Source organism: Chironomus tepperi, unplaced genomic scaffold, assembly GCF_022539635.2.
Source record: "Chironomus tepperi strain 1889 unplaced genomic scaffold, CSIRO-AGI_Ctep_v1 contig_362, whole genome shotgun sequence".
NCBI classification, from domain to species: domain Eukaryota; kingdom Metazoa; phylum Arthropoda; class Insecta; order Diptera; family Chironomidae; genus Chironomus; species Chironomus tepperi.
In genome coordinates this window covers 389,064-414,866 of record NW_027226484.1, presented here as the reverse complement: position 1 = coordinate 414,866, position 25,803 = coordinate 389,064, and the positions used below count along the sequence as shown (strand labels likewise).

The 25,803-nt window shown below is 33.0% G+C and overlaps 1 protein-coding gene across 3 annotated transcripts in view; it reads left to right on the top strand.

Annotated features, from left to right (window-relative positions):
- Positions 1-25,803, top strand: part of tio (zinc finger domain-containing protein tiptop) — a 57,019-nt gene that overhangs the window by 8,259 nt on the left and 22,957 nt on the right. The window contains exons 1-3 of one of the 3 annotated variants that reach the window (XM_070646427.1): positions 66-787; positions 4,414-4,562; positions 20,628-20,949. In XM_070646427.1, coding sequence (XP_070502528.1) covers positions 4,502-4,562; positions 20,628-20,949 — 383 coding nt within the window. In that variant the 5' untranslated portion in view covers positions 66-787; positions 4,414-4,501. Of the gene's footprint in view, positions 1-65; positions 788-2,433; positions 2,940-4,413; positions 4,563-20,627; positions 20,950-25,803 lie in introns of those variants that run through there. The other 2 variants (XM_070646429.1, XM_070646426.1) reach the window with 2 other exon arrangements.

Genomic DNA, 25,803 nt, shown 5'->3' with positions numbered 1-25,803 from the left:
GTCTGTGCTTGTGGATTAAAGGACGGAACGAGTTCAGTTTTGTTATTTGCAGAAAAAAACAATTTTTTTTTAAATTCGCGTTGCCTTTAGTGCTGGAAATAATTTTTAAGAAGGCATACCGGCTTCAACATATCCAAAATAAATAACTGTGCTTGTTGCTATTGCTCTACATGATTTATTGTGATTTTTTTTTTCTTAAATTAAGTGTATTTGTCTGTGAATCTTTGAGAGCAATTCATCAATTTAAGTAGTTAAGCAAGTAAAATACCCTCCCAAAATATAAAGCACATGACATGATATTTTGTTCTCATTTGCATCTACGCAACAACAAAATAAGCGTGGAATAAAAAATTCCATTCACACAGACTCGTATGAATAACTACCATATGATGATGATGATGATGGCAATTGAGTAAAACGACAACATAAGTAGCGGCAACAGAAGCCATAAATCTTCGTCTAATAAAATTCAAAACATTAAAAAAATTTTATTTTTCTTGTTCTATGTCTGAATGTGAGGCACTCAACAAAAAAAAACATACAGTATAAGAAGTAGTGAAAATATTGAAATAAATTGAAGCTTTAGACTTTGAAAATTATAAAAGAAAATAGAACAAGGATGTGACAAAATAGAAGACACAAAAAAATATAAGTAAAAAGAGAACACGATGACATGTGTAGAGCAGTAGTGTTGTCATTTGTTGAATATTTCACTAAAGATGAGAAAATTAATTCAAATGAAAAAGAAGAAAAGAAGAAAGCGAAAGAAATTTTTTTATTTGATGAAGTAAGTTCATAAAAAAAGGAAAAAAATAATTTCACATTGATAGTTTTTGGGGGGATTGTTCGGATGTGATGTGTATTTAATGTATTTGAACTAAACTACCAGCGACTAAACTACTAGTGACAGTATAAATCGACCACTTGTGAACCGTGGCATTAGTGAGCTGTGTCTTAACAGAGAAAGAGAATGCTTTTATGTGCTTGCTCTACTTTAATATACTAGTTAAGCATGCTTGCGAGTGTGCTCATAGCAGACTCTGCTCTTTGATTGTTAGGGATAGGAATGTTGCCTCGTAGTGATTTGTAAAATAAGTGTTAGGGTACACTAGTGTTTCATGTGTCAATTCTCAGTTGTACTTTCAATTTAACCCTATCCAAACAAACTCTAAGCATACTGATTTTTATTAACATATTCTATGGAACTAACAAAATAAGCTCTTTAGTTAAGGAATTACAAGAACATGCCCGAACAGCTCAACATATTGGCTAGGACACCGCTTTTCTCGTAACCGTATTGACGATAAATCACGAAATTGTCCTAACGGCACCATGACGGCCGATTTCGACTTTTCTTTACGGCAAAAAAGGCGGATTGTCGCATTGTGTCGCTTAGGATGCCTTTTCCGCAAAGTTCGTAGTCAACTCAAGTCAAATCGACTCCATGAGAAAAACTTGAGTTGACTTCGAGCTCTGCTTTTTCGAAAAATCACAAATTGACTAATCGATAAAAAATTGGATCCTAAACCTAAATGACTCTGATTTGGTGCCAGATGAATTTAAAATTCACTTTGATACCGGAACCGGGTTAATGTCACACTTGCCGTGGCGACGAGATGGCAACATTTCAAAGAGTGCCGATCGGGTGGCTTATTGGCGGATTTCGAATCAATTAATCGACTTGTTCTGTATATTAGAACTAAATCAAGAACAGCGAAGTAAAAATCAAGTCTACATGAGCAACCCCAACACTCCCATTTCCTAGACACACATCATAAGTGAACAAACCTCAAAAAGAAAATTTCCTTTCAACTTTTTAAGAAGAGAATAGAATTGGAGAAAATATGTGTGACAGAAAGTGTCAAGTTGAATTGAATGTGTGAATATGCAACATAAAGTTTGTATTAAAAAATGAATGAAGTGTAAACACATAAAATAAGAGGAGAATGCGCTCAGTTTGTTGGAGCAATTTTTTGTTTGAATTTTGCGGTTTTGCTGCGCGGATGATTCAGAGGATTGATTAATGTCTATTAAGCTTTTCTGAGAATTCCAAAAAATTGTTGTAGCAATCAGTATCTGGTGTCAATATATCATCTAATATATCTTGGTATAATAAATTTGTTTTTAATTGGATTTGTGAATCATCGATGATGATTCGATGGATGTGTGGATGAGTATTTTGGGGAATTTTGAGTATTTTGTTTGGTTTTTGAGGGAATTTGGGTCTTAAGGATTGGAAATTGATGGAATTTAGTCTCGGAATCAACCTTAAAGGTTGCAAATTGATGATGCAAGTCTATAAGCTTTCTTTTGTCCTATTCTGTGAGAAATTAGGTTCAATTTGAAGGCAATCGTAGTTCAGAGTCCGTTTTGACTCTGTATGGACCCTACTTGAGCTCCTACTTTGTATCACTCGGGTATTAAGCATGTCCTTGATCTCATATGCCTCCTTATCTGTCATAAACCAAATTCCTCAATCGCAAAACTTACAAATAACAAAAAAATCATCAATTCAACTCCAATAAATTCAAGTTCGTGTCTATATGATATCCAGCCGTACATACCACAAAGGGCTTCCAACACAATTATCAAGAAAAATGAACCTGATATTCATAATTTATGATTAAAGCGCAGAAATCAATTTTTTTTATTATCATTCATCGAATTTCTTTCACACATGAAAATCTCTTGCATGAACCTTCATTTCTGCCTTTTTTTTATCGTTCTTTTCCATTCGGAGCCCTTACACAAAAGAGGCATAAAATGCATAAATTCGAAAGGCAGTGCAGTGCAAAATGATACATTGCTGCCACAGAAAGGAAAATACAAAAGAAAGAAAAAAATTATCAAATGATTAAAATCGCAGTAAAGTTTAAACCGAACCAATGGAATATCACGTTTCCAGTGCTGAAACTGTCAACTATAAATCAATCTCAGCAGTAAGTCTCGACCGTTGTTGTTCTTTGCCTCGACTTCAATCCGTAGTTTTTTGTGAAGCTATGAAAAAATTCTTTTTTTCTTGAGTCGATTCCAAAAACTTTTAAATTAAGAAAATCAAAAGAGATCAAAAAGACTTTTGAAGATTTTGGAGCTTGAAGATAAAATTAATTAAACTTAGTCCCTCAAAAAACAAAAAAATCCCCCAAACTTTATTGATCAGAAACAGTCAAAATAATATGTAAAGTAACAAAGTAAATCCATACAGAACCTGAAACAAAAACAGAAGTAGAAAACATCAAAGTAAATTTTTATAGTCTCATGTCTCATACTCATACACATTAAATATCCTTTGTCATTTCCAAATGTGTTCTTGATGTCTTGTCACAAAGTTGTTTGGTCGTCAAAGTTTCTCTCCCATATTTTAATTCCTTCTTGACTTCCTCTTCTAATAAAATCACATCTATGATTATAATAAAATGTGAATAAAGTTCATCCTTGCCTCATACCCAAAAGAGAGGTTTAGACATGTATGCCAAAAAATAAAGATTTATTCTCTCTATATTCAGCTACAAAATAGTGATAATAAGCACTAAACATAAGGAGTATGAGTATGAGAATAAAGGAAGATTCAATTTGAGTGACATTCTGTACAGTAAATAGAGAGAACAACACAGCAAGGAACAGAGAGAAGTCAGCTTCAGATATCTAGTGATAAATTTTATATTAAGAAGGACAAAAGTACACATCATGTGGATGTATGTATGCAGACTGGTGGTCAAGTTTCTTTTCATTTCCTCCTCATTCCATTTATGTTCATTATGTCCATGTTCATCATATATGATTTGATATGATGTGTATGTGTGCTTATGTCACATGTCACTCAATTTTATGACTGATTGCTTCGGACGATGTTGTTTAATAAGATGCGCATTTTAATGGAACTTCCAATGATTATTCTGCAAAGAAATCTATAGATTAATAATAATCTTATCATATCATACATCAGTCAAGAGTATGAAGTTGTCATATGTGCTGCAGTATTATTAACATTGACTGATGGACATTTGGATAAGAATAAGATGGAATTGACATGAAAATCGATATAGACAGTGTATACAGAGGCATGTCGATCGATCAATATAAAAAAAATAAAGAAATGCTTATAAGAACCTGCAACCTTAATGTTTTATTCTAAATTGCATGAATTGTCATAAATTTCACGACTTAATTACACTTCCTGTAGATTTATTTAATTTCTTGACACAACTTCTGTTCTGTTTTGTTGATTCCAACATTTAATGATTCCAAATCATGCAAATCGTGTGCCTCCCTTAATAATATCTACCAGATATTTAATTTAAATCAATATTGAATGAGTGAGAATGAATGACTTGACTTGAAGGATCCAGTACAGCAGTACAAATAATAATTGATGGATGAATTAAAGTCACAATTTTCATTTTTTGATTGCAGATAAACAAGTCAAAAATAATTGTGGCAAGAAAGCAGCAAGGAACAAAAGCAGAAGTAGGAAGATAGAAAATTTGATTTCGAAGCAATCATGCGATCGAAGCAGCAACCGAGACCCTCATATCGTTGGATAAACAACCGAGAAGAAAACGGTAAGTTTTTAATTAATTTTCATAAAACTCAAAACTTTTCCTCCTTTCTATGACATTAAACATGCAATTGATATGCAAGAGATGTCGGAGATTATTCCTCCTTTTTCTATGACATGAACGACAAAAAAGTCTTCTTTATTTCTATTGAGCAGTTCGATTGATGTCATTGTGGTCATTCTTGAATGCAGCACATAAACCTGTCTCATCTGCTTCATATTCAATTGAAATTGCAATTTTCATTGCTTTATGTCAAAAATTTCAAAAACTAATAAATTTCTCGTCCTCAAATGGGAATTTCATTCCTTCTTCCATCTCCTCATGTTCCTTGATTCCTAAAAAAAGTCATATTCTCTAAATTTTCAATGATAAATCATGATTGAATGTCCAAAAATATAATTTTTTCGATCTTTTCCATTCAGTGACTTCAACATGATTTTTTGTGCATTAATTTTAGAATCAAAAAGAATTGCTGCAATTTTATATCCGAAAGATGAAAATTGTGAGATGACATTTTCATCCCAAATAAATCTTCTTCTATATACATCCACACAGAGATGATGATGACGACGAGTTCACCTCATTTCTCTTATTTTTCTTCTGTTTCTTCTTGATTTCGTTCCTTATTTGTCTTGTCGATTCATTTGACATTGATTAAAACTCATCATGAGATGAACAGAAAGAGTTGGAACTAAATTGAACTGAGATGCAATCGGATAAAACTAATTCAATTCCTCATCGTTGTCCATCTATCTACTTGTGCTGCATGGCTATACCAATTCGAATATATCAAAGTTGATGCTGAATGATGACTGACCGAGCTTGCATTATTGGATCTCATACGTTCATTTATATCGAGATGAAATGAAAAATGTGACCTCATTACGCGTCTGCATTTGAAAGAAAGAAGGCGACAGCAATAGAACTGAAAAATATCTCCGAGTGTCACACTCGTATGAAATCAATCATAATCGCTAGTCGTAAGGAACTGTCTAGATCATATTTATGTGCTCAGCACATATTAATCTAAAATTACACATGAATGTTAGTTCCTCATCTAATGAGAATGAAATGTCACATTTTGCAATTCTTCAAGGAATTTTTCAGTTCCACAAGCAGTTCCATTTTCCATATGAATAAAATGAGAAATTTTTGTGTCACTTTTATTAGCAAAAAAAAGCTGTCAAGAAACATCCAGTAAACATCAGACAGAGAGAAATCTAGCCTTAGGTACATCACCCTTTTGTTTTATTTCCATCCATTCAATTCCTCTGTTTTTCAGCATACACAGTTATGTCCATCAAAGGACATTTCTTTTTTACTTCTTTTATTTCCTTCATCATAAGCCTTTCAGCTTTTAATTTTAAATTTCCCTTTTGTGTCCTGAATGTCCTAATTTATATTGTGCATTCATTAGTCATATCCAATGTCATGTGATGTCCACAAACTTGACAGTTTTTCTTCATTAACCATAACGACATTGAATGTATCTGAATGTGTTAATTATTGACACAAAATATATATCTCATGACTTTCAATTGACAATTCTGAACACGAACATATTCAATGTGCTCATCACAGTGGAACTGTCTCAAGCATATAGCATCAAAAAAAAAGGAAAGAAAAATTACATTTGTAATGAAAATCGATATGGATTTTCCGATGCACTTTGCTGGAACTTTGTCATGCATTCATGGATAAAATATGGATGAAGTTGGAAGTTTTGTGACAATTTGGAATGGATACTGATGGAAGTTAGAGTAAAAATTACTTGACAATTTCAATCTTCATCATTGAAAAAAATTGTCAATTTTTGAACATGCACAATGCATCCCCGCTTTTTATTGTCATTCAAAAGTCGTCTTGTGATGTTTTTGAAAAGTACGACAAGCATCCAAAAATGACAATGATGAAAATGTCCACCCACACTTGTCATACTCATCCTCTCATATTTTCTTATGAAATATTTTCCTTTTTTCTGATCAACTTTTCCATCTCTTTGCTGTCTATCACATTTGTCGTAGAAGAAAATTTTCATCTCTCAAATAAAAAAAGACATAATTAAATTTTCTATCGACTCTCAATTCAATCTCAAATGTCCTTTCCAATCTTCCTCATTGTTTTTTTGCTTTTTCTTTATCATGTCTTCTTCCTCTTTTTCCAATGTGTCCATCTGTCTGCCTGTCAATGTTTGTTTCATTCTCATACCCCATTTGTGCCTTATACTCATCCCCATCACAACCATCACAGACATCTCAGTCACATCACATATTATTGAGTTTCTAGAATAGTTTTCTAATACGTCAATTCATTTCATCCATCTGGGGAACTGTCAAAGTTCTTTCTTATGTCCTTTTTTTGTGCTGCAGCTAATAAACTTTTGCTTCCAAGTCTGAACGTACCCAATAAATCTTCGGAATTGTCAAATTCATTTGAATTAAATTAAAAGAATGAAAATTAAAATTCAGGACTTGCCAGGACTTAATTTCATAATATTTTGTGTCTGTTCCTTCATACTGAATACATAAATGTGAATTTAATAATTGATCTACACACATACAGAATGAAAAATTTACTTCCACAATTCATTTAATCTCATTCTCAATCACATTTCATCTTTTTCTGTTCCTTTCGTGTCTTTTTATCCATCCACAATTCATTCAATGTGATGTGTACATGAATTTGACAGTGTCATGTCAATCTGATTAAACTCAATAAGAACTGAAGTGAACTAAAAGTAGAGAAAGAACCGAAAGGGAAAAAAGGAAAGAAGATGGAATGAGTGGAAGTGGATATTGAGGGTGGAATTGACGACGACAATGAGGAATGAAAAAAACAAGAGCTGTAAATCTTTTCAAGGATTCAATCAAAAAAAGTAGACACAATTAAGACTGGCATAGACAAAAGTTTGTGTGACAAGACGAGGAAGTGCTGAAAAATAATTAGCGCATAAGAGCTGAGATTTTGATGATTTCAAGTGAATAGGATGTGATGAAAATGAAATGAATTTAATTAGTGATGCAGGCAACTGATTTGGAATTGCATTCACGTACTTAACAAATTATCGTCAAAATCCACACCGGCAGGCATAAATTTACTTCCAAAGAACCTCCAAAATTCAATTTTATTACGCAAAAATATCAAATTCTCCCTTTATTTCCGTTCACCCTTTTCATTATCGTCCCACACAGTTTGATGGACTATAGTTACTGATTGACAGGCTACCTTCACATTACTACATGTTTCTGATTGATTGATTGACTGATTGACACTTTTCGTCTGCTTGGATATTTGAATTTATGGATCGATAAATGACTAAATGTGTATTTTTCTATACTTTACGTGATGGATTGATTTAAGAACGACTTGATGGACATTCATTTAATCAAATAGTAAGGCTAAAGACCTGAATATGTCCAAAACTTAATTTTACTTTTAATATTGAAAAAATTCTGATATTTGTCGGACATTTAACAAAAAATTATCGGTAATGTCGCGTTAACAAAAAGAAATGTCGAAGCCAAATGAAGCATAAGGAAAGGCAGAATAAGAACAAAAAAGCCAGAAAGATGAACAAGAAAAATCAATTAGTTCGCATATTTTTCTGTCCATTTTCTCAGTTTCTCATCTTATTGTCGGCAAATATTCTCGGATGATGCAGTAAAACGAGGACAATTCTTTCCTCTGTTGTTCTCACCGGTGCTATATTCCCAGAGACCATTTCATCAGTATCTTTAATTAACGTTGTAAATTGTCCACCCGTTATCCATTTAGTCTGATACTTTGTTGTTAGTAAAATGACAGATTTAAAGCATATTTTTATTTTTTTTGGACGATAACCTTTTATCTCTTAAGAACAGAACCACATGACATGATACAAAGATTTTATGGTAATTGGGAGCTATTCAATAAATTAGAAAATTCAAAAAAAAGTTGCTAATTTGCATAAAAAATTCAAGTTTTTCTTGGTCTTGTGATCTGAATTTTATTGAGAAGGTAAATTCAGCTTAAAATCATATTCATATTTAACGATTATGTGTGAATTATAGAGGAATTGAGAGGTGAATTGGGGATAATCCGGGCAGCACAAAGGGATTGCTTGAGCAACTTGAGGGCAACTGAGTAACAGAGTTAATGGAAAGTCATGAAGTTGCTGTGACTCCGTGAGGGCTGAATTCAAGCTATTTTAGGTCGAATAATGCAGATTGTTGCTTTGTGCTGCTCGGGTACTATGTTAGTAAACCTTAATGTACCGCACTTAACATCCAGTGACCTAGAAAGTAAACAATGTCAAAAAAGCCAAAAATTCGATCCTAGATCGACTTAACTCTAGCTTATTGCTGAATTTCCATAAATCAGGCCTTAAATCAGAGTCTTAATGGCCAGCAGCCGTATTTTCGGTCATTTCTGAACCAGATTATCTCAATTTGAACCTTCAATAAGCTCACAAACTCCAGATATTCCGTACCCAATCCTGCATATCCACCACACCACTAATTAATTGCTAACTTTCCTCTTTTTTTTGATGAAAATTTATTTAAAATCGAAAAATTTTTAATACAAAAAAAAAATGTTAATCATATTCACATAAGAAACACATGCAGCACAGCAATTTAAAATGTATAAATCCATAAATATCAATGATGAATGGACGGCGAAGTTTATTTGAACAACAAGCAGAAACAAGAAGGCAGCAAGAAATAATCAAATGGCAATAATTTATCGTATCGAATGATTTTTTTTTCTACTTCTTCTTCTTCCTCTCCATCTCTTGCTGTCTTTCTTCTCATCTTTCCATTAGAATATTTCTCAGATTTTTTTGTTGTGGAAATAAATAAATAAATATCAAAAATTATTCATCGTCCATTAGATTATTTTTTATATATTATTTTTTTGGGATATTTCTTCATTTTAAAAGAACTCTTTTTGGTGAGAGTCGTTCATAAATGGCGTTCATCATGCAAGCTTCTAGAAGCTTCTGTTGCTTTGGATACTTCTAAATAGCTTAAGTTGGCTGATCGATCCAAAATCGGATACCAAATCGGCATGACTCTACAATAGTGCAAGATTTAAACCAAAATCGGCATCAAATTAGACTTACCCTGTCCTGGGGATTGATCCCAAATTCTTGATCGATTAACCAATTGGTGTTTTCCGGGACTTCCTTACATATTTTGCCATATTTACTTACAAGCCATTTAGAACAATTGTAATCCATGTCCTCTCTCAAATAACGTCTGAAGCAGGCGTTATCGCTTGAAATAGTTAAATGCTTTTGTTTTTGAAAATTGAAAATGACGAGATTCGAATCGTTTACCCTTGAGCTACTAGATCTAATCGAGTCGAGCACCTTATCGATTACTTCATTTAATCTTTTCACAGGTCATACGGATCAATTGCAATGATTGAATTGCATGACCTTCTTTAGACGTCTACTAAAGCAGGTTCAATCGCTTACTTCGCCCTACCAATTGTCGGTATCAAATGCAATTACGATTAGTATCCAGAGGCACTTAATTACTCTAAAGCTACTAAAGCTAATATGAATTGATACAGACTAGTTCAGAGCTCACAGCAGAGAGCAAACTAGTTATTAGAGTATTTTAAGTGGACGTCTTGACTCACTCACTTACTTACTGAAACCATGCAACAATCATAGCATACTTCCTCCACTATTCTTGACATCACAACCAAATGTCCCCCCACTAAGATCTATCGACTCAATTCTTTGATTAAGATTGTGTCAAATTTGTGTAAATTTAATATAACGACACAAAAAAATAAAGGAATAACAATAAAAATATGAAAATTTCTTTCCATGATAATAAATTTGTCGTCATTTTTGAATAAATTACCACAAAATAAGAAAATTATTGCTTGTTAATTTATCTCTTCTTAATTTTTTCTTAAGTCTACGGCAGCGACAGAAGAAAAAAAAATATTTTTTTATTATTGACACAAAAATTGAGTCTCAATAAAGATAAGTCATCATCGTAAACTAGATTGACAATCCCCAATTTCACATTTTCATGTTTTAAAATAGTCAATAAATAAAGCGATGAAAATGAAGCCCCGAATAGAAATAATCATGTCAGTACCACATTTGAATTTATTAAGCACAGACACAAAAAAAAATACTAATTTTATGCATGAAAATTATTCGATATTAAGATAGTCAGAAGTAAGAGTTATGGCATCGTCAATAAATATGAAAATGAGGAATTAAGTTGGAAATTTTCACTCGATGTAAAAATATTCCAGTTTTTATTTTATTTTGAGACGTGAGCATTGAAACGTTAAGTTTGGCACAAAAAATTTTTGTGTATATATTTTTTGAATTTTTAATTTCATTTGATGACTTTTGATGTTTGATGATTTAGTGCGATTTGCATAAATACCCTAGCGACAGATAAGAAGAAGGGTCAGTCAAAGAGATTTTAAGAATGTGCTGCACCTCTTTTATTGATATCGAATGGAACTTACCTCCGTTTGATGTCGGGATAAATACCCGAGAAAAACAAACAAAAAAGGCTCCATTAATGACCATTTAAGGCTATGCTTAACCTCTTTTACCTAAGCGACACAAGCTACTTAGCAATTGTAGCTATTTAAAGCTATAGCTATTCAGATAATTGAGATCCAGAGCTGCACTAACGGCGTTTCCTGACTAATGATTGTTTAACTAGTGAGGGTTGAGTGAGGCTGCGCCAGACTACTGCACTTAGTAGTTCCTACAATTTATAGTCGGATTAGAACCAATCCTTTGATGACGCTATTGTCAGCTATTAGCCATTAACCTACAAAAGTGTAGCTGCGAGTCGCGTTTTCACTTTAATTCATTCAAAAAAGGGCAGATGAAAATGTGTCTCCTGCTGAGTCTCGAGCTCATGGCCGCTTGGTCGGTATTATCACCATAATTAGGTACCAAAGTACGAAGCCAATCCGCTGAACGAGCCACTGAACGAGCCACTAAATAACCTCGACTCACTAAACCACTATTATTATCACTAAATAGAAGCAGCCTCAGTTTGTCGTTTATTTAGCTACTAAAGGTAATCGGCTTCCATCTATGGTCAATAAAAGAGGTTTAAAAGGTCCATGGCTTCATTTGCGTCACTCGGGACAGCAAAAATTCTGAATAATTTATCTGAAAATGTCGGAATTTTTAATCAATTTATCAAGATCATAAGTTAAATTAGAATTGTGGATGAAGACTGAGTCTTTTTTTGTGGACATAACAAACATTTAATTAAACTTTTTTTGATGGCTATTGTTTTCGACCATCCAAATTGATATGTAAATCATAGTGATTAATTTTTTATGAATCTGTGGATGTTATCGATAGTGTTTGATGTGATTTGTTTAAGTTATTTTAGATGCAGGATGTTGTTGGAGACAACAAAATTAATTTAATCAGATGACAAAAAAAATAGTAGCTATAAAATGACAATGAAGATTGATTTTTTAATGCAGAAAGTTTTGAATTCCTGCATTTAAATTGCAAATTCTTTATTTGATGTCGTGATGGAGTTGAGTGAAATTTTTTGGGGATTAGGTCATTTGTAGGCAAATATGTTAGTGCAACGGAACGCAACAGTGCAGACTTAATATGCTTTTAAGTTAAATACTGCAGCAATTCAGAACAAATTTTGAGAAAATTGCCCAAAAATTGATCTTAATTGCATAAAATTGGTGAGATTTTGAAATTGTCCTTGCCAGAAAAAATCTAATTTAGGGAATGCTGTAAAATGACATCAATGTCAGAACATTCAATGGCTTTACATGTCAAAGGTCCAGAATTCAATCCCAGGTCATGTGTAATTTTCAAAGCGCTTTCCCCATTTCGTCGTTTTAGTTACAAAACTCGTTTCATGTATTGGGAGCATATTTGTGGCCTTTAGCACCCAGACCTGCATTTCATGCTTTGTAAATGCGCAGACCTGCAGTTTTGGGCTGTACCTTAAAGTTTGATCAAGATTGCATGTCTATAATTTTAGACGAACCCTTGTCTCATTATTAGATATATATATACAAGGTTCTTCAAGTCCTCTGACCTACTTGAAGTCATGTGAAAGCCATTTGGAGCCTTTCTGGAGTCGACTCGATGGTGTTCCAGTTGTAATCTATAGATAAGTGTTTCGTCAGAAAAGTGTTTTGACTAGTGAGTCACAGATGATAATTTGAGAATATATGCACTAATTCATTCCCAAAACAAAATTCCAACCTCCTCAAAAAATTCAAAAAGAAATCCCAAATTCAAAACAAAAAAAATATTTCAAAATTCCTACAATAAATCCACATCAGACAGCGTTTCGAAGACCTAAAATAAAAATTTATATGCACAAACTACATCTCATAATTTCATTTAAAGTGAATTGCATTAAAAATTCAATTAAAACTATACACCTGTCACAATTTCTTCTTCAATTATATCTTAAAAGACGACTTTTCTGCTCGCATCATCTCAACGTCTGCTCTTTGTATTATTTTCTATTAACGTGAGTGTCACAAAATTTAGCACATCCACTAAATATTTTCTGTCGCATACCGAAACGATATTTATTCACATTTAGACTTTTCTTTTCTTCACGTGTGTGTACACACTATGAGACATCATCACTGTATTTTGCTGTTTTGATGAGCGTGGGACTTTTTGATTAATGGAATATCGCGACAAACTTAAAGAGAAAAAATAAATCTTTTTTTAAATTTTCATTTGAAAAAAAAAGGCTACAAAAAATGTAAATTAGTTTAAAAAAATCGGACATAACGAGTCCACAGGGGGGTCATCAAAAATGTACTGACAAATTATCTTCATTACTGCCTCATTATTGTGTTATTACTAATACACAACTAATTTGCCTCAATAAATTTAATGACTTTTTTGTATACAGAACATTCAGCTTATTACTAATACACAACTAATTTGCCTCAATAAATTTAATGACTTTTTTGTATACAGAACATTCAGCTATAGCTATTTAGTGTGTAAGCAACAGAATAACTTTTATTGAGTGAATGACAAATTTATTGCATATGATGGACATGGAAGTTAAATTTAAATATAAAATTGATGAATTTATGTGACATTTGGATGTATAAAGTAAATGAAAAAGATCCGAGCGACACAAATGCAGCTAGAAGGCTCGGTTCAACTTCTTTTACCATTACCTACTTGAAACCGTTTCCGTTTGGCTGACAAATGAACGTCATTTCACCTACTTATGGAGGCGGCTTCCATTTGACTGCCAAACGCAGCCAGCTTCCATTTGGAGGTCAAATATCGTCCATACGGCTGCCAAACGCAGCCAGTTTCCATTTTGAGGTCAAATATCGTCCATACGGCTGCCAAACGCAGCCAGTTTCCATTTTGAGGTCAAATATCGTCCATACGGCTGCCAGACACAGCCAGCTTCCATTTGGAGATCAAATAACGTCCATACAGCTGCCAAACGCAGCCAGCTTCCATTTGGTATAATAAAAGAAGCTTTGCAGAGCCTTCTTAATTTGTGTCACTCGGGACTTAAGCCTATGAGTCATGATTAATGCTCATATGTCATTCATATTATTGATATTGAATTTTTATTTATTTGATTGATTGATGGATGTGTCATTCCTTCATCTTACTGTGCTTTCGTCTCTTCAATATTTTTTATTTATATTGTTTTATTTATTCACACATGTAATTTATTTTATTCTTATTTCATACGACATGCGATTATTTTGATGATGAATTGAATGCGATTTGACAGCTCACACTTTTTTCCATTGTGTCTGTCCTCTTCATCCATATATCAATCAAGTCCATGTATGAATTTCATGATTATTATCATTATTACCACTAAAAGTAACTCACAATTTGTGGATGTCTAGGCATTTATTATTGAATAAAAACAGACTTGATTATCGTCAAGTATTGATGAAGTTGAAGAGTGTTAAGTGGCGATTGTGATGACGATTGACGAATGTAATTGACTCAAAGACCTCAGCACATCTCACATTTCACTCTAAAGTCACAACTTTTTATATTTGAATTTCTCTCATTCTCCGTCTTGACTGAGATCATCAGCATGACTGACAAATGACCAGCTTAACGGAGAATATTTTATTGATTAATATGACTGCAATTTGTTGATTCCATCAGTGATAATTTGAGTGACTTAAGGAATTCAAAACTGACCGGTCTTTAACAGTTACTGAATTTTGACTGACTTGACAAATTCCTGTGAACAGAAGCTGCTCAACAATATTAAATTTTGACGATGAATATAAAAAAAAAATATCAAATTTCAGCACCAACAGCAAGTGAAAGAAGAAGCATAAAAAAATTATTTTCGCCTGTCAATCGCTAATTCTCTCGTCACTCAATATCGTCCACATCATCCACAAATTCACATCATCTACATCAACTCTCATTCCATGCTCGTCAACTGTCAATTTTCTCTCATTCTCATATTTTCTTATTTATTTATTTATGCGGTCAACTCAACTCAAACTTCATATCATCAACGAGACTTGCTTTAATGTGCTCATTGATCTAACGGCTCGATGATTTTTCACAAGAAATGAAGACATTTAAACAGAAGCCTTAAAAAGCAGCAAAAATCCCGCAAATGTGTCAAAAAGGAATTTTTATGTCCCTTGTGTATGGCTTGACATTCAATCAATTTGAATTTGTTTCTTCCGAGAACATAGTCGAGTTATGAATTTATTGCGTTTAGTGTAAAGGTATTCCTAGAAATGTTCAATTGAGAGCTTGTATGACTGGTTCCGTGGATTCCTTAATCTGTTAGAATTCAACAAGTTGCGTTGAATTTTCACGATTTTTTTCAGCTTTTTTAACATATCAAATCTCATGTTTTGATGAATGCACGAAGGTTGTACCAAATAACTCAAGAATAGACAGCCTCAGACTAGATTAAGAGCTAGTACAAGCTAGCATGCCACATACTACATTAAAATACAGAAGAACAAGTCAAATGAACACAAAATGCAGAAGGACAATAGTCAAAAAGTAGACAGAAATGTGAATTTAAATTGACAGGATTTACTGCCAAAATAAATAAAGACAAAACAAAAGGCAATACCGAGATGAAGGCAGAGAAACAGTAAAGATATGTGACTTTTTGTGAATTATTCTTTGTCCAAAAAATTGTATTTTTGCATATTCTAAAAAATATTTTCGATTGTTGTACTCTTCTTTATTTTTCATTGGAATCTTCCGAACAATATCAAAATCTAGAAATGCACAATGAATTGTCAAATGGAAGTAAACGAGAAATTGAAGGCACAAAACAAATTTTCAATTTAAGAGTAAAAAAAAATGCCACATTTTAAAATTAATTAGCAGAAATAAAGGAACGAATGGAAGAAAAATGTGTATGGCATGATTGCCTGCTTGCTGATGAGTATTGACCGCAAAACCCACAACAACATAGCAAGAAGTATGGACTGAAAGAATTTAAATAAGAAATAAACTCACACATAAAAGTAAGTGAACGCAAATAAATTAAAATGAGAAGAGCAGCAACAGCAACAAAAAAAAAAGCAGCTTGAAAAGCTGCCGATTCAAATTCGATCCTTGAGATGTTGTCGATAAATTCCTCGAACGAAAACGTGATACATGATTTCGACTTTATTTGTTTTTAATATCAATATCAATAACAATAGCAACAGCAGCAGCAGCAGCACAATGCACATTTTTGTTCTTCCTTGAATTCGACGAAAAAACGACGAAGGAACGAGTGAGTGAGTGAGAGAGGCAGCAATGATGGCATTATTGTGATAAAAAATCTCATTTTGGTTTATGCTTATGCCTTTATGTTGAGGCTGAATGTATTGAAAAAAATATTCAAATTATTTACTCAAATGCGTGCAATGTGAGCTGAGAGACGACGATGACTGAGGCTGATGAAGAAGAAGGAACGGCAACAGAAGCATAATTTATGGTTTCTGTTAATTTATTTAGTTTATGGTAAATGTTTTGTATTAGTAAACTTATCAAATTCTGCCTTTAATTCACTCTTCTTCATTCGACCACAACATACGTGAAAACAATGACTTGAATGCAGCAACAACAAGCAGCAAAACTTGAAAAATTCCACTTTACCTTACATGTATTAATAAAATTATTACAAGTATTGGAAATATCATGTAAAGTGGAAATAACTCGTGTGCATGTGAAGCATCAGCAGCATACATTTCATGTATTAGTGGATCAGCAAATAAATTCTTGGAAATTCAATTTTGTGAAATTTGATAAGTTTTTCAGCACAAAAGCAGTTGTGCATCTCACAAACAAAAAAAATCAATTTATTGAGTCAATTAAAGCATTTAATGAGCATTAAAAATGGATATAAAAATTTTACAATTAGCAACATCATTACTATTAATTATTACAACAATTCAGTGAGCCATTATGAGCAACAATTGCTATTTAAACATTTCAATTAAGCAGATAGTCAAGTGTGAAACTAAAAATTGCTTTTGTCACTGCGTAAATAAGCTTTTTACTCACTTTACAAGTGTGTAATGCTGGAAATTAATTTCAACAAATAGCAGCAAGCAGTTTGTGTATGTTTCGGTATGCTTCAAAGAATTTCCATCTCTAACTCTCATTGCTTACTCTGTAGCTACTGCTTTTGATATTTTCATTAAGTAAGTAAATAACACACGTTATTAAGCACATCCAATAATAAAACAGAATGTTTTTTTTTTTAAAAAAAGAGCATTTTACGCTATTAAATTTTCATTTCTATTGATTTTATAAGCGTCTGCCGTTTGCTTTTATCTCTGACTTTATTTTATTTGATTTTCTACATTTATTATCGGTTGGCTATTAGCGAGCAGTTAAGTAAATTTACACGAGTATGAAAACAATCTTTTTAATTAAGGTGACGAAAATTAAGTGTAAAATGTGGATCTTATGGTATGCGATATAGATTTACAATGTAGAGGTTTATGGGTGGCTGGAGGCATTAAATTTGCTTCAAATTAATTAGACACAAGTAAATGGAAGTTTGCTTACTTACTAAGCTGGCCATAAAGATCAATTCTGACCCACTGCGTTTCTCTGATGGTATTTAATGCAAGCTTTACCGTTAGTCATGATTTTTCAATTACCAAATGCAAAAATATCTTTAGCAACAGCTTTTTATCGTTGGTTTTTGAGCCTCTTTCTAATACAGTGTTGTCCATTTTCTTACGACTCATCTAGTAAACTTCATCCATGGCATGCGGTTTATAGCATTTTCAACTAATTTACCGCGGCATGCAGCTTGGAAAATACTGCTCTAAAGCCTCTAAACCTCTAAAAACTTATACTGGTCTACATACTACATATCACGCAAAAATTCTTAATCAACAGTTCAATTTTACTATTTGTTCCCATTCTAAGTGCCAAAAGCGACAAAATTCACTAAGTGCTTCTTATTTTGCCTTCACCAGAAAAGCACAAATAGATTAAATGCTCCATAATAATACATAGAATCAGGCTGGTATAACTCTAGAATGTTTGAATCTGGCACCAATCCTAACTGATTAAGAGAGCGCTTAAAGGTACCTAAGTGGATCTGCAGGTACCAGTTTTGTGTCACAAAAGCATGATATTTGTTTTTTAGATCAAGTCAAAGTCATACCCCCTAGCAGACATTCCCTGAGTATACTATTTTGTGAGCATGCTCAATTGTATGAAAAAAAAACATGCTTTGAGTATGATCATTTATGTGAGCATGCTCTTCCTATGTTAGGGACTAGCCTGGGACCGGATTTTTGATCGATTAATCGAATTGTGTTATTTGGGTACACTGCCGCTTCAGTACCGTGGTGGCAACATTTAAATGCATGCCGAAAGGGCCAATAACTTCAAATTAAAGTCACCAAATATAAATTCAATCGAAAATTCTTGTAAAATTCCTAAAACTTAATGTCATTCCATAATAATAATATTTTCAACAGATATACCCTCCTTCGATCCCACTTCTCACTTTTGCCACCATCTTAATGTTAAATTTTTCATGAAAAACAATTTAACGCTCTTATCAAAAAATGTAAAATAAAATAAAAAAAAAAGTATAAAGTTAAAAGAATTACAAAACAAAAGGTGAGCAATGAAATAAAATGAAAAAAAAGGGAAGCAAAAAAAAAATTTCTTATTCATAGAATATTTTAAAAATAAATGAAAACAATTGTCATCAAAAGAAGCAGCAAAAATGGCATGACTTTCTGCTGATAAGTAAGAATTTGATAAAGACAAAAGACACGAATGTAATGTAATGTAATGAAAGTGAAAATTGGACAACAAAAGGTGTTTTCATGTTCATTGCATTATTTTTGATTGCCACAGATGAAAGTTTAGATGAAATTGTCGATTTTAGACAACAATTGAACATGATGATAAAAAAATTGGAATGAGTGGGTCAAGACTTTGTTACTTTGTTGCTGAATATACATTTAGATAAGAATTTCGATTACCGACTAGATTTTTTTGTCTTCGATAAATTTTCCTTCTGTTCTACTTTTATGTATGCTGCTTAGGATTGGAATGAAACCATCGACAATTTATTTAAACTAATTACCCATTAAATATTTCTTTTTTTGCATCTTCTATTTCCGCTTATTTTATTTTTCATCTCAATGAAGATGAAGAAACCGAAAAAGAATTGCATTAAAGAATGTATAGAAAAGTGTACAGCGTTGAAATTGGATGGAGCGCATTTTAAAGGAATTTGCTGGATTTTGAATGCTTTGGAAATTTAAATAAAATTCAAAATATGGCTGTTCACTGAATGATTGTTCAACTTGAAATGTCATGAATTAAAATACATAAAAGATCATTTAAAATTCAATATTATGTCATAAAATAGAGTTTAATTGTTGTGGAATCGAGTCGACTCAAGCCGACTTTTTCTTTCAATGTGAGTCGACTTCGAGGTATAATTTTGGGTTGTCGAAGCTACATTCACTTTTAAAACTGTGTTTATTCAAAGGAAATGGCTCAGAAACTAGATTTAACACTAGATAGGTCAGACACTATCGTACAATCTTCCTATGGACAATAAACGTTAGAACTAGACATTCACTAGGAATTCACTCCGATTTGCAGCCTAGATTAATACAAAAGGACTCTATTGCTGACCACATCACAAAGCTTATATATTTGTGTTTCCATCCCACTTACGCCACTTTCTAATTTACTAATTAATCCAACTTACCTTAAACTACTCTTGATTAATTTTTCTTAACCATAAAAATCTTGGAAATTGTAATTTTTACAATTTTTTTACGAAAAAATCGCAGAAATCATGATATTTTATGCAAAAAGTTTTCAAAATTTGTAAAAATATCACAATTTGGGCTCTTGAAAAATAGTTTTTGAGTTCCTAGATTTCAAATTAAAAAATTAAATTCTTTATTCAAGTTGACGAGATACTAATTTAACATTATAAAAATAAGCGGTTATGGATGCCCAAAATCTTACAAAAACGCTTATTGATGTAGATATTTTATTTTTACTGAAGATTTGGGATTTGTACAAGTCCTTGGGGGTGTTTGGGTATTTAAGGATTGTATAAATCCTTAAAACCCAAATAATCGACACCCCTATTCAGGACTCTCTGCGAGTCCAATAATAACTCAACATCCAGTCATACACCAACTCTATCCATTCAAACAGTCCGCCAGCATCTTAAAAAAATACAAAATTCTCCACAAACACCTTCACTCTGTCTCACAAATCTCTCCTTTAAAAGAAGCATTGAAGATTATATTTATTGCCAATGAATTGATAAGAAATGTGAGGTGAAATAGAGGAAGAAGAAGAAGCAAAAAAAATCAGACACTTGAGTGCATAAAAATGTGAAAAAAGAAGAAAAAAAAAATCCACAAACATAATTTTTATCCATCTCCAGCTATTATTTCAATCGATATCTGCTCTCCTTCGAACTCTCAAGAACCACATATAACCAATGTCATTAATCTTTTTATTCCTCCTTATTTTTATAACATTATGTGCAATATTTCATGTGCTTATTTCCTTTCTCACCAATTCCAAAAAAATTCTCATTCCAGATGAAGGTGAAGAGGGCGTTAATCTAAATGAAAATAATGATGCCCAGAAGGATGAATTGTCAACAGGATCAGCAAGTCCATCATCAAGTAATTCCTTGGAGGTGCCAGAAGTACAAACAACCACAACATCATCATTAATCAAATCAAAAGCAACAATTCCAAGATCAAAAGATGCACGTAATCGTCTCGCCACACAATCAGCAGCTGCTGCTGCATTTTTATTATCGTCCGTACGTCAACGATCAAATGAATCACCATCGCATGATGATTTAGAGCAAAATATACCTGTCACATTAATTGATCATGAAACCGGACTCAAACGGTAAGTTTTGAATTAAGCAGTTCATTTCTTCAGTTATAAATCGCGATGCAGATAGCTTGTTAGGCTGCAAAAATAATAATGTTAATATCCTGTTCAACAAGAAATCCATATCGAAATCATCTATTACATTTTATCTACATACATCTTTTCTACTGTGCGGTTCATAAGCGTAATATGCATCAGTTTACTGTTTTTCTATATTGAATTTTTACGATGCGATTATGTGAGGTGGGATATTAAAGTGAAATCAAGAGGTGGTAACTAGATTGGAATTTCATGTTTAAGTCAGTTTAGCTGTGAAAATGATAGGAATATGCAATAATTTGCATTATTTGAGTATATGAATTAGAAGAGTGATCAAATGGGGTTTTTGAGGATCAAACACAATTTTAGTATAATTTTGTACAATTCGCTTGAAGCTCCTATCCTAATGTTGATCCCAAGTTGGACAACGAAGCAGCTAAGGCAACGCTATTCCACAGTATTGACACAAGAAAAGTCAAAATATCGAAAAGATGCTCTAAACAGTGATTGGGCAATTATTTTTGTACTGCGACATGTTTAGGTGGTATGCCACGATCAAAACTCAGTTGCATTCAGTTTGCAACACAAGTGTGCTGCGATACAAAGACTACCCACCACTACTCTAGAGGCATCGTAAAGGCTCTTTTTGGTATATTTCGAAGATCTGGGCAGTTTATTGCTCAAATATGATGTATGACAAAATTTGATGTCAAGCCACTTTCTTGTATAGTCTTATTTCGATGGGCAAACAGATTGGCAGACTTTCCAATACAAAATGCAATACCCAAGCAGTCCGATGCGGAAAATTTTAATTTTTGTCGCAAAAAATGCCAAAAAACGGCTTTCATGGTGCTCATACAGCATGTTCACGTATTGTCATCAATACGGCAACGCAGCGATGACATGATAATTGAATTGTGTTGCTCTGGTATACTGTCTGTCCCTTCCAATTTACCCAATAAATTCGATAACCATAATAGGCAAAGAATTCGCATTTAGGTACCCTAGTGGTCCGTAGTTGTACCGTTGTGTCCATGAAATCATGTTCTTTGCCTGTTAGTATAAGTTTTCATTAAAAAAGTAGCCAAACATCTCAAAAGTAACCGAAAATTCATAAATAAATATGATAAATAAATTCCATATTAATCGATTACTCATATAAATATAAATATTCAAGGGTATTAGGGTATTATTTTAGCATGATCGAAGACTATTGTCATTACAGTTTCTAACACCAATAATCATCAATAATGAATAATCATATCCACCTTCAATAACAATACATCAATTCACAATGGAATTTCATGAAAAAATATTTTCTTATTTTATTTATTACCAAAAAAATATGATCATTAGATATGGATGTCCATATTAGAGTACTACAACAAAAAAAAGTATCCTAATCAATTAATATGTAGAGACGGATGAGATATGTAGAAGAAGTCTTACGATATGAGAAATAATAATTCATTTCTCTGTACACAGAAGTAGCATCAAAAACAAAAAAAAACCTATTTAATTAATACAGCCATAAATTTCTTGTTTCTCATTTAGAGGTTATGGCATATTATGAAAATAAAAAAAAAAATTATGATTGATCCGACAATGAGTGGTAATGGGAAATGTGGCAAAGAAAGGAAAATCTATATGAATATCCCTCATGCTCCTTGAATGACAGGGGTGTAGTTTAGAATTAATTGAAAAAGAGAAAGGAAAGATGTGGTAGCTTGCATTGTCTTTGCATAGGCAGCAGATTTCGGGTTCACCCAGGTATGACTACACACTAGATATAAGTAAATGTCTAGGAAAAGGCAATGCCTAGATGATGGCAATTGCCTAGGCAAAGGTAATATCCAGTTGAAGGCACTGTCCAATGTGAAGACACTCTCCAAGATGAAAGCACTGACCAAGGTGAGGGCACTGTCCCAGGTGAAGGTACTGCTCCAAGTGAAGGCACTGCCCCAGGCAATGCCACTGCTTAAATGAAATAAATTAACTAGGCTAAGCCACTGCTTGAGTGGAGTTGATTGCCTGGACTAAGCTACTGCCTAAGTAGGGGCGATTGACTAGGCAAAAGCACTGTCCAGGTGAAGGCACTGTCCCAGGTGAAGGCACAGCCTTAAACAAAGCAACTACCTAGGTGAACACCCTAGAAAAAGCCAATGCCTTATTAAATTCAATTGCCTAGGCTAAGCCACTGCTTGAGTGGAGTTGATTGCCAAGACTAAGCTACTGCCTGGATGAGAGCTATTGCCTAGGTCAAGGCAATTGCCTTGTCAGAGGGACACTGCCCAAGTGTAACCAATTTTCGGTGATTTTTCCTAGCAAAATTGAAGAATTTGTCCAAAAAGAGGAAGAAGGAAGGGATGAGTGTCCTCAACTACCCCTGAATACATCCCTGCCTCATGCGTGTGCGTGTGTGTTTGTCTTTGTCATAATGAATGGCACTAAAAAAGGATATTTATGAATACCTCTATTTATTATTACTTTTAGACACAATTCCTTATTGCTATTATAACAAACACAACAAAAAAAGATCCCTCACTATAAGCATAAATATCAATCTCTCTCTCATTTCCTCTGTTTTTCCATCCATTTCCACCCCCATCATCATTCAATAAATTTTACTTCTCCTATGCTTCCACCTCATTCCATTCCATATATTCATTATTTTTATGATTATTTGAATGATTAAAAGATCTTAATTTATGGATGATGAAATGAAATAATGTGGACCGAAAATGAAAATAAAAATGCTGTTGGATGGGATGTATATATTGCAAAGTGAAAATGTTGATGATAACAATAAATTATGTTTATGGATTTAGATTTTCTTGTGTCTTTTTTTCTCGGCTGTGATGTAGAAGATGACTTTTATGGCAAAATAGTTTACTGTCGTGGATATAAATGTGCAATTCAGCAAGAAATTAAAAATAAAAAAGGGGCGAAGGTGAAATTAAGTCAAGAAAATTGTTGTTTATGTGTGCACACAAGAGGGACATAAAGGCAATTTTATGTGCGTGCATAATGGAATCTAGTGAGGGATGAACGTTTAATTGTATATCAACTGTCTTTTTCATATGATTATTAGGGGTTATTTAAGAATGATGTCTATTAAAGTTTCAATTTTTTAGACTATTTTAAAGTCATTTAAAGCTTGTTTAAAGCTTGATTACTCGAGTTATTTGAGAAATTTAATTTTTGTCATAAAATTGGACTTAAATTAGTGGTCACGAAATTGTTAGTGCACTCTTACGTCTTTCCGTCAATACAGAGCTTTAGCAACTACATGGTTCGGCATGGGTAAGGACTGTAAATTGCCTACCACTATTAAATGGGATATTATATGATTTCTAGCAGTTTAGTAGCCACTGAAGCTACAAAAACTCCTTTAATTCTGGTCAGGTTTTACAAAAACCAACCAAATTTCTACAAAAAGCAAAAAAAAAATCGATAACTCGCAATGTTATGAAATAGGCAACAGATTTAGTAGGTGTCAAGGTAAACCTGGAGCTAGGCACTGCCATTTTCTAGGCATACGTGATGCAGTGGAGTTTTTAGGGAAGAGGGGGTCGATTTGTGCTTCATGTGATGCCTTAGTACAGTTGTGACATTTCATTAAAATATCCTGGGTCACGTGCGTAGCCAGTAATGTTTTGAGGCGGTTTTTGAGGCTCTGAATTTATTTTGTATAAATCGCAAAAATTTAGGAGGGTTTTTGGATTTTTTATTGAAGAAAATTGATGAACTTTTCTCAAAATTGGAGATTTGATTTTTAAGAGCCCTAGTCCTGGGCGTAGACTGACCATATTCCCATTCAATGTCTACGTCTTTAATGGCATTGAATAATTAAAAATAGACATTATGCTTTAAACAATCATAATTGAAGCAGCGTAAAATCAAGTCTGCAAATTTAGTCAGACGTCAACTATGAACATCCCCCATACCCCTCTCATAGGTAATTTTCATTTCCATTTCTACCGACCGTCAAAAACTTTCATCAAACGAAATTGCAATAAAAAGACTCCAATTCCATAAATATCTGTCGCCAGTTGTGATTCATTTCTTAGAATTGCAAATTTCAAGTCGTTATATATTTTATAGCAAGCAAAAAAAAAATATTTATGTGATACAGCAACTTAAATGAACGTCATAAAAAAAGTCACATAACATCTATAAATATATATCGCATCATAAGATTATGAAAGTTTGATAAGAAGTAAAAATTTATGCATGCACAAAAGCCTAAATTTCATCAATATTTATTCAAATACTCAAACTTATCAGCATATTTATAATCTTACTTACGTTGCCTTTCAACACCCTTCAATCCGAAAATATTCTTTGATTCCATGTGTATCAGCCATAAAGCGTCTCAGTCATGTAAAGCAATAAATATTTCCTTTCATCTAAACAACATACACAAAAAAATTGCTTTTTTTTCGCTTTCATGCATCCTTCAGCATCACACGAAGAACATTCATCGCGTACTCACATAAGTTTTTACTCTACATGCTTACTTGCTGTGTGTGTGATAAGTATCGGCATAAACATAAAAATAAAGAAAAAAACGAGAAAAAAAGAGAGATGAAGCTACAGCAGCACAAAATAAATAGCATTAAATGTAATAATTTTTTTCCCATTCCATTGCAAGTTTGACTGTAGATGAACATTCCTTATTTTAGTGACATACACAAAAAATCTCAAAAACATCAAATTTGTACGTGGCGACTGAGACTAAAAATTGTAGGGAAGTGAATATTGCACAAGGGAATCATTATTTACGTGACATATTTAAAAATTACTATGTATCCCTTCCAACAAAAAAAA